This window comes from Myiozetetes cayanensis, unplaced genomic scaffold (assembly GCF_022539395.1).
Source record: "Myiozetetes cayanensis isolate MyiCay16 unplaced genomic scaffold, myiCay2020 scf18, whole genome shotgun sequence".
Lineage (NCBI taxonomy): Eukaryota > Metazoa > Chordata > Aves > Passeriformes > Tyrannidae > Myiozetetes > Myiozetetes cayanensis.
Window position 1 is genome coordinate 15,878,365 of NW_026087389.1, and position 16,634 is coordinate 15,894,998.

At 39.6% G+C, this 16,634-nt stretch overlaps 1 protein-coding gene across 5 annotated transcripts in view; it reads right to left on the bottom strand.

Annotated features, from left to right (window-relative positions):
- LOC126638678 (6-phosphofructo-2-kinase/fructose-2,6-bisphosphatase 4) overlaps positions 1–16,634 on the bottom strand; it is a 51,650-nt gene that overhangs the window by 17,464 nt on the left and 17,552 nt on the right. For all 5 annotated transcript variants that reach the window (XM_050312763.1, XM_050312762.1, XM_050312765.1 and 2 more), the window contains exons 2-8: positions 10,842–10,958; positions 7,039–7,135; positions 4,624–4,690; positions 3,367–3,441; positions 2,428–2,484; positions 1,991–2,112; positions 137–344 (exon numbers count right to left, since the gene is read on the bottom strand). In XM_050312763.1, the coding sequence (XP_050168720.1) occupies positions 137–344; positions 1,991–2,112; positions 2,428–2,484; positions 3,367–3,441; positions 4,624–4,690; positions 7,039–7,135; positions 10,842–10,958 (743 nt within the window). The remainder of the gene's footprint in view (positions 1–136; positions 345–1,990; positions 2,113–2,427; positions 2,485–3,366; positions 3,442–4,623; positions 4,691–7,038; positions 7,136–10,841; positions 10,959–16,634) is intronic.

Genomic DNA, 16,634 nt, shown 5'->3' on the forward strand with positions numbered 1-16,634 from the left:
TTCCACTACCCAAACACGCAACTAAAAAAAGTCCTTCTTAGCCATGTTAAGAGGAAAGGCTGTGGAGGAAGAAAGCTGTAACAGCACAGCACAGACCCACACAAAACCCCGTCACGCTTGTCCAGCAGGTACGTACTTCTTTCCCCCTGACAGACAGCCCAGGATCTCCTCCTATTCTCCCTTTCAGATTGAGTTCGCTTTCTCCATGTCGACAGAGGTAGATTGACCGAGGAGTCACATGGATATTCATGAGGTAGTAGACAATCCGGCTCTGGATGTGATCCATCACTCTGTTCACAAGATAACTCCTTCCGACATCCATAATTTTAATGTAAGAAAGATCCCTTTCAGGAGCAAATAAAAGGGAAAAAAAAAAAAAGTAGTAAGATTCCTCATAGTTTCTATTAGCACGTACCACAGTCTTTCCACCCTCTCTTCTCATTACAAAACAAAGGGGCAACAAGCCAAAGAAATGAAAAAATCCTCAAACAGCCATGGAATATGCATTAGTCCTAAGAAACAATGCAGTACTCCAAAGGCACAGGATGAACTCTATTCCTTTAACATGTTTCTTTTCTGTTCCCTCTACTTGCACTTTGTCCAAATCTAGATCCTACTCTTGGCGAAATACAGCCCTCCCACTGAAAGAAAGATTCAGTGGAGTCACTGAATATACCACAGTTGAATAAGATATCCAGCTATTTTACAATACCTGATGGTTTTTTTCCAGGTTATAAACACTTTCCTTCAGTGTCTGATTGCACCTGGGGCCAAATGGCACAGTCACTCTTTCCCCATCTCAGTTAATCCCTCCAGAAAAACCAGGGCATCAGAAGGACCAGGGACGAGTCTGAGGCAAGACATTTTCTCAATCGCTCTTTCAACTACTTATTAATAGTACTGTAATTTATCCCACCACTACCTTCTCTCAGCGTCAGACAGCTAATAATTTCAACTTTCACTGCTTATTCTTTCTCATCTGAGCTATAATTTTAGAGTTGCCTCTAGTTTACAGAAGGAAAAGAGTCTAATAAGCTGAAAATAACCGCTATTGGTTTCTAGTGATGCATCTGAGACATCACACCACGATGAAACATGAAAACTTATACTAAAACCAAATGGAGGTGATGAGAAACAAGCATCACCTCATCCCTGCTAGCGTTCTTTAGAGTTAATCATTACTATTCCAGCCAGGCACAACCATTAGGTCCATCACAGAAATTACACGCATGAACTGAGCCGATTGAGGCGGCTTCACGCTGCTTACACCCAATTACATTAAAATGCAGCTCAGCCCTCCCAGCAGCTCTGGTCCTGAAACAACCTGGGATCACCCGGTATGACTGCAGCCCCAAATCCCACTCTGAAATCCCAGAGTGTAGCAAGAGAAACAGGGCTCCTCCTCGTATGGTTCATCCCTACCTTACTTTCAAGAGTTCAAAGTTAATGAGAAAACAGAAGAATGCTTTGGCATGAGGATAAATAACCTAGCTAAGACAGTTTCTCACAGCCCTGCATCTGCAGGGTAATTTGCAAGCACAAATAAATAAATAAATTTAGAAGTCACATTTTTAAGAGTGATGTGTTCATAATTAATCTTAACTACGCCAACCAATTAAGTTATGCTTATAAATCACTCAAGTCTCCTCTACATACTAAAAAAACAAGTACAAGTAAAACTGTAGCAAGTCTGGAATAATTCTTAAATGGTGGTTCTATCCCAGAAGAATCATACCATTCTTCAAGTGGGAAAATCAAAAAGAATATTGTCCCAGAGTAGACTTGTTAGCCAATTTTCCTCAAACAAGGAAGTTTCCAGGCTACACTCCTTGAGCCAACTCTCTCTAATTTGCCAAAGGAAAGAGCTTAAGCCATTAAAAAACATGACTTGAAAGCCCTAATCCCCACTACAGGATGCTCTAACCCTTAAGAAAATGTTTTAATAATACTGGATCACCAGTGGTGATCACAGTATTGTTTAATTACTTACTTGTCCAGAGTTTCATCTAATGTCTCATATGTGTTCTTGTAGCACTCTATTCTTTTCATGAAGTCTTCTGTTGCTTCATCATTACTACAATCAACATAGTCAGGACTACCCAGCTTCACTTGCTGTTGAAAATAAAACCAGGAGAGCAGTACATGAGTTTCTTTCCCTTTTTCATGGAAGTTTAAAGAAAAAGGAAGGGGGAAAACACAACAAGCAGCTTTGTCTTCAAGTTAATTAAAGTACATGTAAAGCAAAAATAACTATTCTTCAGAGAAATTAGACTTCTGAGCTAGTTACATTCACATGGACAGGAAAATAAATGAAAACTGTTCCATTAATGGGAACTAATGTGGCGGTTTTTTGCTATTGGAAGTTCTTACTGTGTACTTCTAAAAATACTGAGGTTAAAGCAAACTTTCCTCCATCACAATACTCACCACAATGTTTGCAGCAATGACCTCTGGATCGACACATACTGATTCCACAAAAAAAGTCTTCAGTCCAAATGGAAGTCACAAGAACAGAAGGAAGGAATAACACATTAAAATACCTCTGGAGACTCACACACACAAGCAGCATATTGCCCAATTCCATGCTAAGGCCTTTTTAGCAGTGTCCTATGTTAAACTTCCCTCCATTTACTCAGGAAGTTTCTGCAGACCCTCTCATAAGAAATTCCTGGCTGACCATTCCAGGAAGCATCATTCTTTATACTCTTTTCCCCAACAATGCTTCCAAGTGGAAAAACTTTTCAGTGAGGAAAAAAAGTAGCATGGAAGGAGAAGAAATAAATGCAGAGGATGCATGTTCAGCCAAACAAACAGTAACTAATGCTTCTAAAATATTACTTTAGGAGCCCCTCAGCTGATGGAGTAGCCTCCTTAAAGAGAGGTTTGTGTTTTACTGTGTCAAAGGTTTATGGAGTTGTAAGCTTAGAGGAAACGGATTTTTACTGGAGAAGAGCTAAATGCAAAACAATCCTGGACACAAGGAAGAAACCTACAGGAAGTTTTTGGTTTGCACAGAACTAACACAGAATTCCTTCCCTGTTTCTGCAGCAAAAACCTGAAGTGTACAAAGAACTGTATTTTAAATAGTTCTTGCTGACAGTGCACTCAGAACTACAGGTCCAGGATGACAGAATTGAAGCCATAGCACAAAATAGCTTAGCTTATGAAAGATGAGAAAAATGAGGATGGGATGGCTTTTAATTCAGAAAAAATTTTGGGAACACAAAATGCATTATTGACTAAACATCTAAGAAGGATGTGCCTCGTGCTAGTGCAGTTCTTAAACTCAGAGTACAGATAAGGGCAAAACTATCCCTGCCTTACTTGTCCAGGCATTAGCTCAGAACTGCTTTGCTTCTGACTCACCTTATACCCATTTTCTTCACCAAATTTATAAATAGTTTCTCTACGTTCTCGAGTTGTGTTTGTAGCATCAAAGACCTAGGAATAATTACAGGGAGAGAGAGAAAGGAATTTGAAAACCATCATAGCCTGTTAGTGATAACAAAAATAAGGGTTCAAAGTCCCTCAATGTGAAGGAAAGCAATGGAAACACTTCCTCTTTCCTTTACCCCACCACATCAACATGCTCAACAGGAAAGTAAAGGCATTCCTACTTTACACACACTATTTTCTAAATACTAAAAAGAGTAATATTTTGATAGCACTACTAGCAGAACACTGGACTTGAAAGCAGCAACCAGAATTTAAACCTAACATGTAATATAGGACAGAATCTTCCTCCTGGTCTATTATCACCATTAAATACCACTGCATAGGTTTTAACTTCTACTACACAGAAGAAGATGCTGCAATCAATCTGCTATTCAAAATGCAAATGAAAATCTTTAAAGGGCAGAAGATCTGCAAGAGTTGTAAATTCTGCCCATGGATTACAGGATTAATGCAGCCTTTTTTCTAAGGACTTACATTTGGCTCTGAACATATCAGTGCTTCATCTAAGTGAGAAGCCTGCCAAAGTATAACGTTTCCCTTGTGTCTCCAGCAGAACTTACAGTTAATGGTTTTCCCTGATTAGTTAATGAAAACACCAGAGCTGTGTCAGTAGTCTGAAGAAAAACATTATGCAAATTAATCTGAATGAATATGCAACGACAATAGTTGAACAGCTGATGTTTTGCATTCCATTATTAAATACTCAGGTATGCATCAATTTATTATGACGTTCCTCCTGCTCTCTTCAGAGATTTCTCACGCCAGTAACACAACTGCCAAGCAATACAGAGGATTCTTTTTTTGTTCAGCAAGTCCTTACCTTCCACTTGGAACACTGGACTATCAAATAGAAACAGAGGTGCAAGCAAAACATCAGGTGTGTTTAACAGCACATTATACAACATGGAGAGAAGGTGGACATCTTTCTTGCTGTTACCCTCTTCCCAGTTAACCCCTCAAATCAAAGGTAGCTGCTCAACATGGCATCATCACCTTGAAATTAAGCGCTTCTTTCAGCAACAGGGCAGATCTAACACACAAGTGCCAAAGGAAAAAACCTGGTAAACTGAAGGGCTATTGGAATTACTCAGTCTGTGTATCATCCAGCAGGCACACACTGTTAAGAACAGAAGCATCTCAAGAATGTGTCTTCAACAAGAGACTTACAGCCACGTGCCCGTTTTCTTCACTGAGGTACTGCCGGACGTCATTCAGCGCTGCTAAGGCACACTGTCTGAAAAATGAGAGAGTAAAAGTCAAAGAACAGATCACTATATTAATGCTTTTGTGCCCTGCAAATGTTAGATAACTTATCTCAAAAGCACAGTCCCCTTCAAAGCATGGGAAAAACCAACAGAAGACAACTAAGCCATACCAAGGAAACATGGTCACATCATCTTGCTCTTCTGTGTAACTGAGACCACTTCACATCACCACAGAACACCCACCCGCTTTGCTGACCAGGATAAACTTTCACTGATCTAAAGTAACATTGCTGAATCACCCCTGCAACTGTATTCTTTTCCCAATTAAGCTATTCAGATATTTGCTTCTTAATTTGGTTCTCAAAGGGGCGTTGGGGGGAAATAAATAAAATAAGCCAACTGAAGGCTTTTATCTTGTGGCCCTAAGTTAATGTGAAGAGACAACAATTTTTTTACCAATCCGCTTTTTCTCTTTTGAGCTATTGTGTGAAAACTGTTTATGTAAAAAACATGTTGTTGAAACAGAGGGTAAAACAAAGTCAGCATCAAGTATTAGGGTGAAAATAACACCCCATTGCAGTCACCAAGCCAGTGTAATAAGTGCTGGAGGCAGCTGAGGACACAAACACCAGAAAAACCCATCCCTACATACTTTACACTTGTGTTAAATCTGAGCAAGAACACATTCATTTGCAACTTTCCTATGTCCCCAGAATCAGTATTATCTTCAAAGTCCATTATGAATCCTAACACATCAGTAATGCTGGAGGGCAACATTACCACTGTACATGATTTACTTGTTAGTAGAACAAAGCCCCATTTATTTCCAGTAAGTGCAGTCTCTTTGCAGTACCAACATAAAAGCCTGCCCATTTCAACAGCCCTTCTCTGCATTACTCCTCGATTTTGACTTCCAGACTGAGACTCATAACTCTTGTATTTACCACATTCTGCATGCACAGCTTTATCTTAAAAGAGAAATGAAGGCTTTCCAGTCCTGACAGTATTTCCACATTAGCACATTTAATAGATGTCAGGAGCTGAGATTCAACAGTCAAGTCTTCACTGAATAAATATAAACCCTTTTTACTCATTGCTAAGCAGGCAGATTAGCTCACACAGCCCTTTTCATGTTGTATCCCTCACCATTTAGTTAAAGAGGTAACACAGAGGCCACGTTAAAAGGTTTGGTTCTACCTGTAAGCAAAAGGTAGTGGTTTGCAAGGCTAATGCACCTCTCAAAGCTACTCCTTAGTCCCAAAGGATTAGGATGTTCTTATGCAACTTGTTCTTTTGGCATTAGCAGCACTCAGTGCTGCTGAGAGGGAAATGGAAGGGGAGGAACAGCCACAAAACAGCCACAAAAGAAAGTCCAGACATTTTTGGTGCTTGAGCTGAAGCTGAACTAAGAACAAAACAGTCCATATTTTAAGTAGCCTAAATAAAAAAAATATTTCCATTCCTCTCAAATTTCTGCTCCTTCTCATTTCGTGCTGCACACTCTTAAATGCTTTCCTGAACACACTAAAAAGTACGGTGAATGTTGAATTAAAATCAAGAGACCTTTCTCTTCATCTAACCTTTCTTCTCAAGGTCTGTCTCTACACTAAAGCACAGCCTCTTTCCAGATGAGGAGAGACTCAGATGCTTCACGTGGACAGAGATGTTCACACTGGTTCTGACCTTGCTTTGCAGAGCATTAGCAAAACATGGCAATTTTAGAAGCAGTGCAATGACTGACTGCATGAAGCACCTGCATGGTGGACAAAAAGACAATTTCAGGGAGAAAATTACAGGGCTTGATTCCTGCTCATTTGAACAGGTAATGACAAATCTGTTCAAAGTGCTCCAGGTGAGTAATTCCAGCATGCAAACCAAAAAGAAAAGCAGTTATGTGGGGTTTTTTTCTCTTTTTTTATGATCCAGAAAAACAAAGGTCTAAAATGGCTTTTTTGGAATTAGGCTGCAGAAAGAGTCACATCCATTAACTGATACCTTAAAAAAAAAGGTAGGAAAAGAAGTAACTATCTGCTAAAATTGCTTTGAGTGAAAATATCCTAGAATATCTACAGGAATAACAGTAGTCATAGCCTACTGAAAGGCGAAAAGGAATCAAGAAACAATCAACCTTCTCTCCATTTTTGATGCTTGAGATTAAACAATCAACACAAAAAATTCCCCAAATTTTAATCACCCTCAATAAATCACTTCTCCAGCTTCTCTGGAATTTCTTCTCCTTGTCATTTCATGCTGCAGTCTCCCTAAGGGTCTTCTTGAGCATACAAAAATGCAACTTAAATCCACCTCTAAGAGCAAATTACACAGGACACTGTTCTAGTACAATTAGCGTTGAGTACCAAACACAATCAAGACTTACTTCCTGATTTTCAAGCCTTCTTCATTGTCAGGTAGGAAGAATTCAAAGGATTTGTACTTTTTCACCAAATCTCGACGATACTGACCCACATTAAATTCTGCCAAGAGGAAACCAGTGTTAGTGGGAGCTACCAACAGCCGTGGGAAAAGGACAGAAATTAAGACAACTCTGAAACCAAACCACCTGCAAGGATAAAAATAACTTAGCAAGTATGAAGTTACCATATCATACCAATTCTTGTGTTTTGAGGGGTTTTGAATACAAAGACAACGATAAATCATGGAAATGGCTAAAGAACATTTGGGCTGTAGGTAGTTTCAGTGGAGTGACTCGGCCATACTGAAATGCCTCTGCCAGTTTGCCTGGACAACAAAAAGAAACTCTTTTCCTCCTTTACAGGGGTTACTCAAAGTCTATGAAGGACTACTAATGATTACTAGCATTAATAATTATTAATAATTATGATGACTAGCTTTTTCCTCTGTGTATATACACAGTTAAACAGTATTCTTGCAACACCTCCCAAAACTTAGAGCCCTTCTTTAAGCAAGGAAGAGTTCTAAGTAGAACTAACCAATCTTGCTTTTGATAAACAAAACTTAGAATTCAAGTAGTGGAAACATGTGGAACCCCACTCAAATACTTCTATTCCTTAAGGATTAGCACATCCTATTTCACAACCCCTGTTCCATTTATTAAAAAAAAAAAAAAAAAACCCTTACATTGTAAAAACAAAAAAACACACATTAAAAAAAATATCTGCATTGAGTATGGAACATAATCTTACTGTGATCTGTTAACAGTGGTCAAAGAAAACTATTCCTTGGGGAAAGGTCCATAAGGTTCATGGCCATACACGTGTCACAATACTGGGTATGGGATTAGGGCACGACAGTTCTGCTTTGCCACAGAGCAGACAACAACACTGAACCCTAATTAATTCATTCAAAGGCTCTGAAAGTAGGTCTCTGAAATGCAATTAATGTTTAGGTTGTTTCTGACCTATAGCTTTTTTTTGTTGAACTACAAAGCTTTTTTTTTTTTTTAAACAGTAGATCACACTGAAGTATTCTGTTTGAGAAGCTGCCAAGGTACAGCTATTTGGCAGACTTCACTGCTGGAAAGAGGAAAAGAAGCAACAGACACTACTGCAGAGTTGTAATTAAAAAAGACATAGAACAAAACAGTTTAAGAACCAGCTGCTGTATACAGATTGCTGCTGGGACTAGGGGTAGAGGAAAAAGATACAAATATTGCTTATTTCCCCAAAAGTCAAGTTTTGTTTGAATTCAGAAATGCTGACAGAATTTTTCATGGTCAACTGCATGACATGGATTATAGAACAATCCAGGTTGTTCTGTAATGGTTTTAACAAGTAATGGCCACACAAAAAGGTGGGTCCTGGTAAGAAAAACAGAAGATGCAAGAAGATAAGATGGTCAGTGTCATCAGACAATAGACCTTTAAAATCAAAAGTAATGAATTTTATAAAGAGGAATAGTTACTGCAAAAGTGTCCTGCAAAGCAAGGAAAAGTGCTATCTAGAGGGCCGATCTTTAGCCCTTATTATTAGCATCCATCCCTATGGAAAAAGTTTCCCAAAGTTAACGGGTATCACAACTACCACAGAGCCACAACTATTCAAAAAAGCTTCCAAGGTTTAGTATCTAAAAACCACATTGCAACACAGTTCTGTTCAGGCATCTAATTGACCTCATTTCCTTCAAAAAGCCCAGACAAAAGTCCTCTGTATTTTTAACCATTTCACATCCTAAACAACAGAGGATTTTGGAAGGAAGAAAACACAGAAGTGATGGCTGAAATGATTCAACTAACACCAACCCTGGGCTATTTACCTCCACCTTCTGCTCTTGAGCTCTCCAGTTGGCTTAATGTTACATGGAAAGATGGCATTTATCTTTTCCTCTGGTTTACATAACCTCCTAATTTGTACCATCTGTCTCAGAGAACAAGAACACTCCCTAAATTAAGCACACAATAATTTTAAGACATTAAGAGCCATAGGGTAACAGATGTCAGGGCTACTAGATACTGATCCTGTATTGATTCAGTCCCATCAGCTGGAAGCACCAGGCAGCGTGTCATCTATTCCCTCAGTCAGGCACTGAGGGCTTTTACACTGATTTCAACTTCAGTACAATTGCATCATTGATGACACAAACAGGAAGGCTCTGTGGTTTTCCAAGAAAATCCCAAGTCATCCTTTCTAACAAAGACAAACAGTAATCAGCAGCCTCAGATGGAAGCTCATATGGCAACTTTATGTGGTATATTTTTTTTAAAATTAGGCAGCAGTGCTCTAGTTTTCATTAAGTACAAGTGCACGTGTTTTCTGATGTGCTGCTCACAGTAGCCCATGGACCTTTTCCTGTAACTGAGACCAACCACATCTACTCATTTTACTGTAACTGGGATATATTCAACCAAGCATGAACCAGATGTGGACAATATCTTGTTTGCTGTCCAGTACTGGACTTCTGCTTTTCAAAGTTCACACAGCAAAGTGCTCTCTACACAATGACATATAAACACATCTACATAAATTTAGGTTAAACGTGTACCTAACATACAAGCATAGTTATATCACATGCATTTTATCAGCTTGGATATAGGCTAAACTAGTTAGACTGTTACTCCATTTCAGCCTAACAGATAAACCCAAACTCTCCAAGTATCTAATACTGCTCCTCAGAAGGGTTAAACTGTGTGAAAACAGTCAAACTCAAGTGATCATTTAAATCCTGTAAACATTCTGTAAATTCTCACACTTAAACAATATAATATATCCTCCATAATGTCTCTTCTAAATAAAGCACATCAAAATAAATAAATAAAGCACGTTTCTAAAAGCTTAAGAAAATGCCAATTGAAAAAGCTATACCCTAGAATCAAAAGGCAGTTTAAATACAGGTCAGAACTCTTCATCTTGACTTCTTAGAGCTACTAGGAAATACATCTCTGAATATCCAGCCAAAACTTCAGTATGATCTCATATGTTTAATGTTATTTAAATGATTAACCAGGCATAACTATAAAGCTACCATTACTGCGCTGGCCACAAGATGACAGAACACTAAACTGTCTTTCTCTTCCACAGAGATAGAGCAGAAGGCAGGGGATTTGGCTGCTCAGAACCTCAAATGGACTTAGGTCTGGTTTACTTGCCAGTCTGGGCTCACAGGAGCCCAGGAATGGAGCAGGACAGCCAGGTCCTTGGCACAGCCAACCTGAGCCGTCATTTCCTGCTCAAAACACTGCTGTAAATCCTTAAGAGAGAGATAACAAGTGGCAAGTGGCTGCCCCAGTTCCTTGGGCTCTTAATATTTACACAAAAACCTGTAAGTCATTCCACAAATGCAGTTAAACAAAGAAGCAGAGCAGAGAATTACACGTGGCACAAAGTTCACAGAGGAAAAAAGACAGAGAAGATGGAAGTTTAACCCAGAAGTGCTGACTGCTCAGCTGCTTGTTAACAAGATTCCTTTTCACTCACATAAAGAATGGGGAAGGAATAGCAGGAAAAAATAAATAACCCAAAATAAAGGGCAGTGGTAAGGAATAAGGGAAAGAAGAGTTGATTTAGGCACCTGGCAGAACAAGGAGGTAAAAAAACAGTGGACAGAAACTGGTTAACACTTAAACGGAACAGAGAGCCTGCGCATGTTATTACTTAAAAATACAAAAAGTAGTCAGTGTTAGCAACAAAATTACGGGAAATCGGGTTTATAAAACACTTAATGCCTGCCCTGTCCTTCTGATGTGAACAAAAGTAAACCCATCACCTTTTGTAGGCACTCCAATCCAATTTAAATAGCGTGTCAGCTTCTTCGAGATGTAGGTTTTTCCTCTTGCCGGGAGACCCACCATGACAATCAGAGTAGGGCAATTGGTCATACATACTGAAACAGAAACACAGAAAACTAGGATTTACCACTCATATCCCCACAAAGCAAAGGTTCAAATATCACTGCAACAGCTACTCCCCGTGTGCTCTCTGAGGATGTGACCAGCCAAGCAGCTCATGCACTGTGTGCCTCGCTGTCCCAGGGGATTCTACAGGAGTACAGTGGACCTAACCAGGTTTCTTATGCCGTGCTGAATTTTGGAAGGGCGAGTCAGTGGTAGGGTAGTGCTGGACACATGGGTTGTATACAGGCAGGAGACAAGAAATCTATGTATCTGCATACAAAAACCAAGGACACTGACATCTTATGTACCCCTGTGCATCTCAGTTCACTGCCTGCATTGAAAGGAAACAGCAAGGTGTAGGCAATTTTTAGTTAATTTTTGTATCTCTAAGAGAAGACCTCAACACTGCTCAACTTTTTCTTGCTTTTGAGCAAAACAAGCATGACAGATGCACCTTAATACATTATAGTAAAACAGGGTATTAACTCTTTATTATTTCTCTTTTAAATATTATTACAAATAAAAATCTCTCAAGCAAAGCTCATTTTGGTTGTTACTGGGAATAAAGCACAAATATTCTACACAATCAAATACAATAATCTGATATAGATATATGTATAGAAACACTCAAAATCAGTGTTGAATTTAAAAAACCCAACAGCGTAGGAAGTTGAAAGAATTATATGTATAAAATTAAAACCTTGAGGCGTTTCCTTTCAAATGACAGGTTTTTGAACATTTTGATGGCACAAAATTAAGGATACCTTGCATGAATCTACCACAGCTACAAGGAACTGCCTAAAAAGAAAGTAGATATTAAAGTGATGCAAAGATACCACCAGCTCCCTCCACCCTCTATTTCCAAGGGAATTAATTTCTACACAGTCCACATGTGTATCAATTTCCTCAATGACATCCATTCACTCCAAAAGATTAAATCTCAGTGTTTATCTCTAAGGCATAACTAAACTGTTGTACAAAGCACTGTGACTGCCCAAGGTTCTCAAATCTTGGATTGACAAAGTCCCATCTCACAAAGTCACTTGCACAAATAATAAACTGGGAAAAGCCAACAGATTAGCAGAGGCAGATGTGCTTTCTTAAAATACTCATTGAAAAGAAAAAACAAACAAACAAACAACAAAATACCACAAAACCAAAACCATTAAATACAGCACTTTTCATGAGAGAGGAGACAAAGTGGTACCCAACCTCAAAGCCATGGAATAGTCAATTACTGGATTGAAAGTTACAGGGACCTAAATGTAAAGCAAAACAGATCCATCCAAACATGTCCAAGTGTCCAGAAAGACACTAATAAAAGCCCTCAGAATCAGTTCCTCTGTGCAGAAGCCTGAAAACAAGACAGATAATATTTTCTTGTCCCTTTTCCTTTTTGTCATAAGTTCAGGCTGTGAACCCGCTCTCCAAGAGGGGAAAGGAAGTCTCTGGGAAAAAAAGCCTATGAAGTGCCAATGGTACAGCGCTTACTAAGCTTAACAGCTTTGCTTCCAGTTTTAAGGACAGTAAAATATTGAGATAAAATATGAGAGAAAACCCTGAGCCCCTAGAAATGTTAAGGGAAGACATTGCTCTTCAAAGCCAGTCTGAAGGGTTCTTCACCTAGCTCAAGTTCTGAACAATTTTTCAACATAAGCAGTGAATTAAGAGCTGCAAAAGACATGAGGATCTGTACAGGAAGGCTCTGTACACAGCCTCAGGTCCTCCTGTTCTGCAAAGGGCTGTGCTAAAACAGACTATTCTACACATTCTAGACAGAATTTACCAACTAACACTATACCAAGAACACCTCTTTTTTTTTTTTTTTTTCCTTCTTCTGCTGGGATCAGCCACACAAATTTAACCCTCTCACAGAACATCTGGCTTCTGGTAACGTAACAATAAACCTGTGCTGGGGCAAAACTAAGGGCTGGGAAGCCACCATGAAGAGATCTGCAACACACTTAAATAGTCACTTCACAGATTACACCAGCAACTACTTTCCAAATTAAGTGCTACTGCCTACAGGGGTTTGTAACAGATCTTCTCACCGAGCAGCAAACCAGATCAACAGAACATGCACAAGAGATGTCTCCTCCCATTGCCAAGCAGTCAGTGTGCCAGCCTGGCATTTTTACACAAATTTTTACAAAAAATTTCCTCAAAGAGAGTACAAAAGTAGCAAACCTGCCTTCACTGGAGGCCTCTGTGTCCAGTTTAGCATGCACACCTCACCAGTTATTCCGATCGCTCTGTGCACCACTAGATAGTGCTGGCCATAAAGCAGAAACCAAGGGAATTATCCCAATCAAACAAGTGGCAAATCTGCTCTGTCAGGTGCCAGGCTAACTGGGGAGTGCTTTTCCTCTACAGATACCAGCAAGACAGATGCTCTGCACACCAAAAGGAGGAATATCACTGATCCCTACGATCCCAAATACTCTGCTTTTACATAATGCCAAAGCCCTGTAAACAACACTACACAGCACATGGTGCTACAGCACATATCACCCATCAGTGCTTGTCTTCAACAAGAAGATGAATGTTCACAATCTAAAACTCAGGGCACTAAAAAATGTTTGATGTGCTGGTTTAGATGGCCACCATGCACTCCAGTATCACCTACACAGGTGGCACTTGGTGACAAACACACCCATGCACTTGGAAGCCAAAGGTACCTGTGCTGGCCAATACAGATGTTAACAGTGAAATGACAGGATTAAAACCAAAAGCAAAAAAAGCAGGGATCTTGTTTTTTCTATACCTCAGTGTAGCATCCTCAACAACACACATCACACTCCACACAGCAAACACACGTTTATTTTCTTCCTTACGATCCTGTTTGTTCATCAGCTCAATAAAAAAGTCAAGACCAGAACAAAATGTAACGTTGTGAGGATGCACCAAACACTCAAAATTATTAAAAAAATTAATTATCTTTCATTTTATCTGACTAAGCCACAGCTTTCTCCACAAAGTGTTGCCAACACTCACTGCAGGTGGGAAGGAATATTCATTCTAGTGACGGTATTTTAAATGTCAACGTCTCGTGAATTACATTTTCCCCTGAAGAAATGTAAGCAAGTTTACAATGAGGAAGTAGACTGACAAAAGCACCCAAGCATACCCACAAGGTACATACATCTAACATATATGCTACATATACTGGATTCCCAATGGCACAATTCTCAATTCCCTCTTCACACCCCTTCACCACCATTCACTTTATATGAAACACAATTTACAGACCCAAAGTAGTTCTAGAGGTGAAAGCTGCAGAGCCAAGGCACTCCTAAGGTCTCCTTTCTCTCTATTCCTTATTGCTGGATTGTCTGGTTTACCACCAGAAATATCTGTATACAATCTAGTCTCCAGAAAACAAACTCATTTTTTAATACTGCTTCACAAATACAGCTCCTAAGGCTTTCCAACAGCCCCAGCCTGTGGATGTGCCATCAACTCTAATTTTGCTAGAGGAACACACACTCAGAACAGCAAACCAAAATCTTAGCAGTTGCATGCCATCAGTTGCTAAAGATGCTCTAAGACTTGAGTCAGTTTTCTCTTTAAAACAGAGGTTTGTAATATACACATGTAAGACTGCATGTTTACAAACAGCATCACCAAAAATAAACACACGCTGTTTTCCCTCACCTAGAGGGAACACACAAAAAACACACCCAAAATACCAATCAGTGAGGGAAAACAGCCAATTGGTGAAGTGCATTAAAATGAAGTGCTGCAACCAAAGCAAAGTCACTATCCCAGTTTAAAATTCCTTACATATTAGTGAGCAACACAGCAAGGTGCAGCTCAAGTGTAAAATTATGACTGCCTACCCTTCTGAAGTTTAAGGCTTAACAGTCAAGCAAAGAAGAAATTACATGCTCATTTCTTACCTCTTAAGACTCTATTGTGAAATAATGCAAATGGAAAAGAAGGTTGTGAAACCAAACTGGGGCATGGAACAATCTCGATCAGCTGTGCAGCATTTCATCAGCCCTCAAAACTTTCATGATCTTGTGAAATCAGAGACAAGAGCTGGTATTTTCCAAGTTCATCTACTACCAAACATATTATTGGGTGTCCTCTCCTTTCACGAAAATTAGATATTGTTTATTCCTTATCTGTGTTTAATTTTTAAAGTTAGCTTTTAAGGACAGATGCTTTTTGTACCAGCTGTTACAGTTAGTGATCTGAAGCTTACCAAGGATTCTTGCTGTTCCTACAGCCTTCAATTCAAGGCCTGTTCTCCAAAATCCCTATACCATTTAAAGGCTCATACAAAAATATCTTTGACTATAAGCCAACACAACCACCCTTCCAAATAAGGTTAGCCCTACATGTTTTGCCCATCGCTTATCCAATTTAACTACTGCTAATCCATCGTCTCCTTCTGATCAATGATGACAACCAGTCACCCTGCTTTGCATCCCACAGGGATGACTTCTCCATCCTGCTGCTCTTCCTGAACAGCATCTTCTCCTTCTACCTAAGAAGTGCATAATCTTATAATTTGTCCTTCCTCTTTTTGTCCAAACCACCAGCTTCTAACATCCCCTTGGGTACAAGGGCTTCAGAACTCATATTTGTCCTCTGGTCATCCATGCCACCAGCTGCTCCTCACAGCTCTGTCGTCCACTTCCCTGGAGTAACCACTTGCTTCCTATAGATTTGATGCCAACAGTGCCAGTCCCATCACACATCCTGATTCTCAGGCTGTGCTGGGAGTTGTCTTCACCTCATTCCCTCTCCACCTTCAGTTCCTAGGGTTGGGAGCACAAATACACACAAGCAGCGTGTGCTCAAAGGGTAGAGTTCCTTAGAGCAGAGGTAATAATTTGATACTTCCAAATTATGTACATTCCTATTGCTGCACAAACAGCAAATGACAATTATTAGAATGACCAAACTCCAGCAGCTGTAGGGAAACAAAGCCATTAACTGTAGAGGGGGAAAATGTTTAACCACAGGAAATTCACTATTTATAAACATCCTCTTATAGACTCTCAAAACAACTTTCACTACAGAATACTTTCCTATTTATTTTTTATGTCCATATTTGTAGCCCACTGCTTGATTCAGAGCTTGAAGCAGTCTGACATCCAATGCCAAGAGTAGCTTTAATGCAACCTATTTACAGACAAAACTTACCACAAAAGACCACAAAAGGCAAGTGGCAGTTATTAATAAAAATATGCACTTCTACTGCCCACTAGTCTGACTTTGAAAGGTCATTAGAACAGTTACCCTCGCTGGACTGGTGTCACCAGCTGTAAAAGCTGTCTGCTCAGTAGGCTGCACACGGGCACAACTCCTCCTCCAAGCCCTTGTAATGCACAGACTAAAAGAACTGGCTCCTCAAAGCCCCATGACAGCTAAACCCTGGCACAGCTCACCAGATTTCTTCTTCCCCAGAAAACTGCAGTTGCCACAACTTCTAGAAAAATCACACTAAAACCGGCTAAAATGGGTAAGTCCCTTTGACAATGGATCTGCGAGTACTCACTACTAAGATAAAGACTAAAAGGTGGTGCATTAACGAGAAAATAAAAAATCAACCAAAGGAGACTGAGAGAGTTCATCTTGTTTAGCAGAGAAACTCAGAAGACAAGAGTGACAAACTTCACTTCTTCCACTGGAAAGCTACACTTGAGGACAACGAA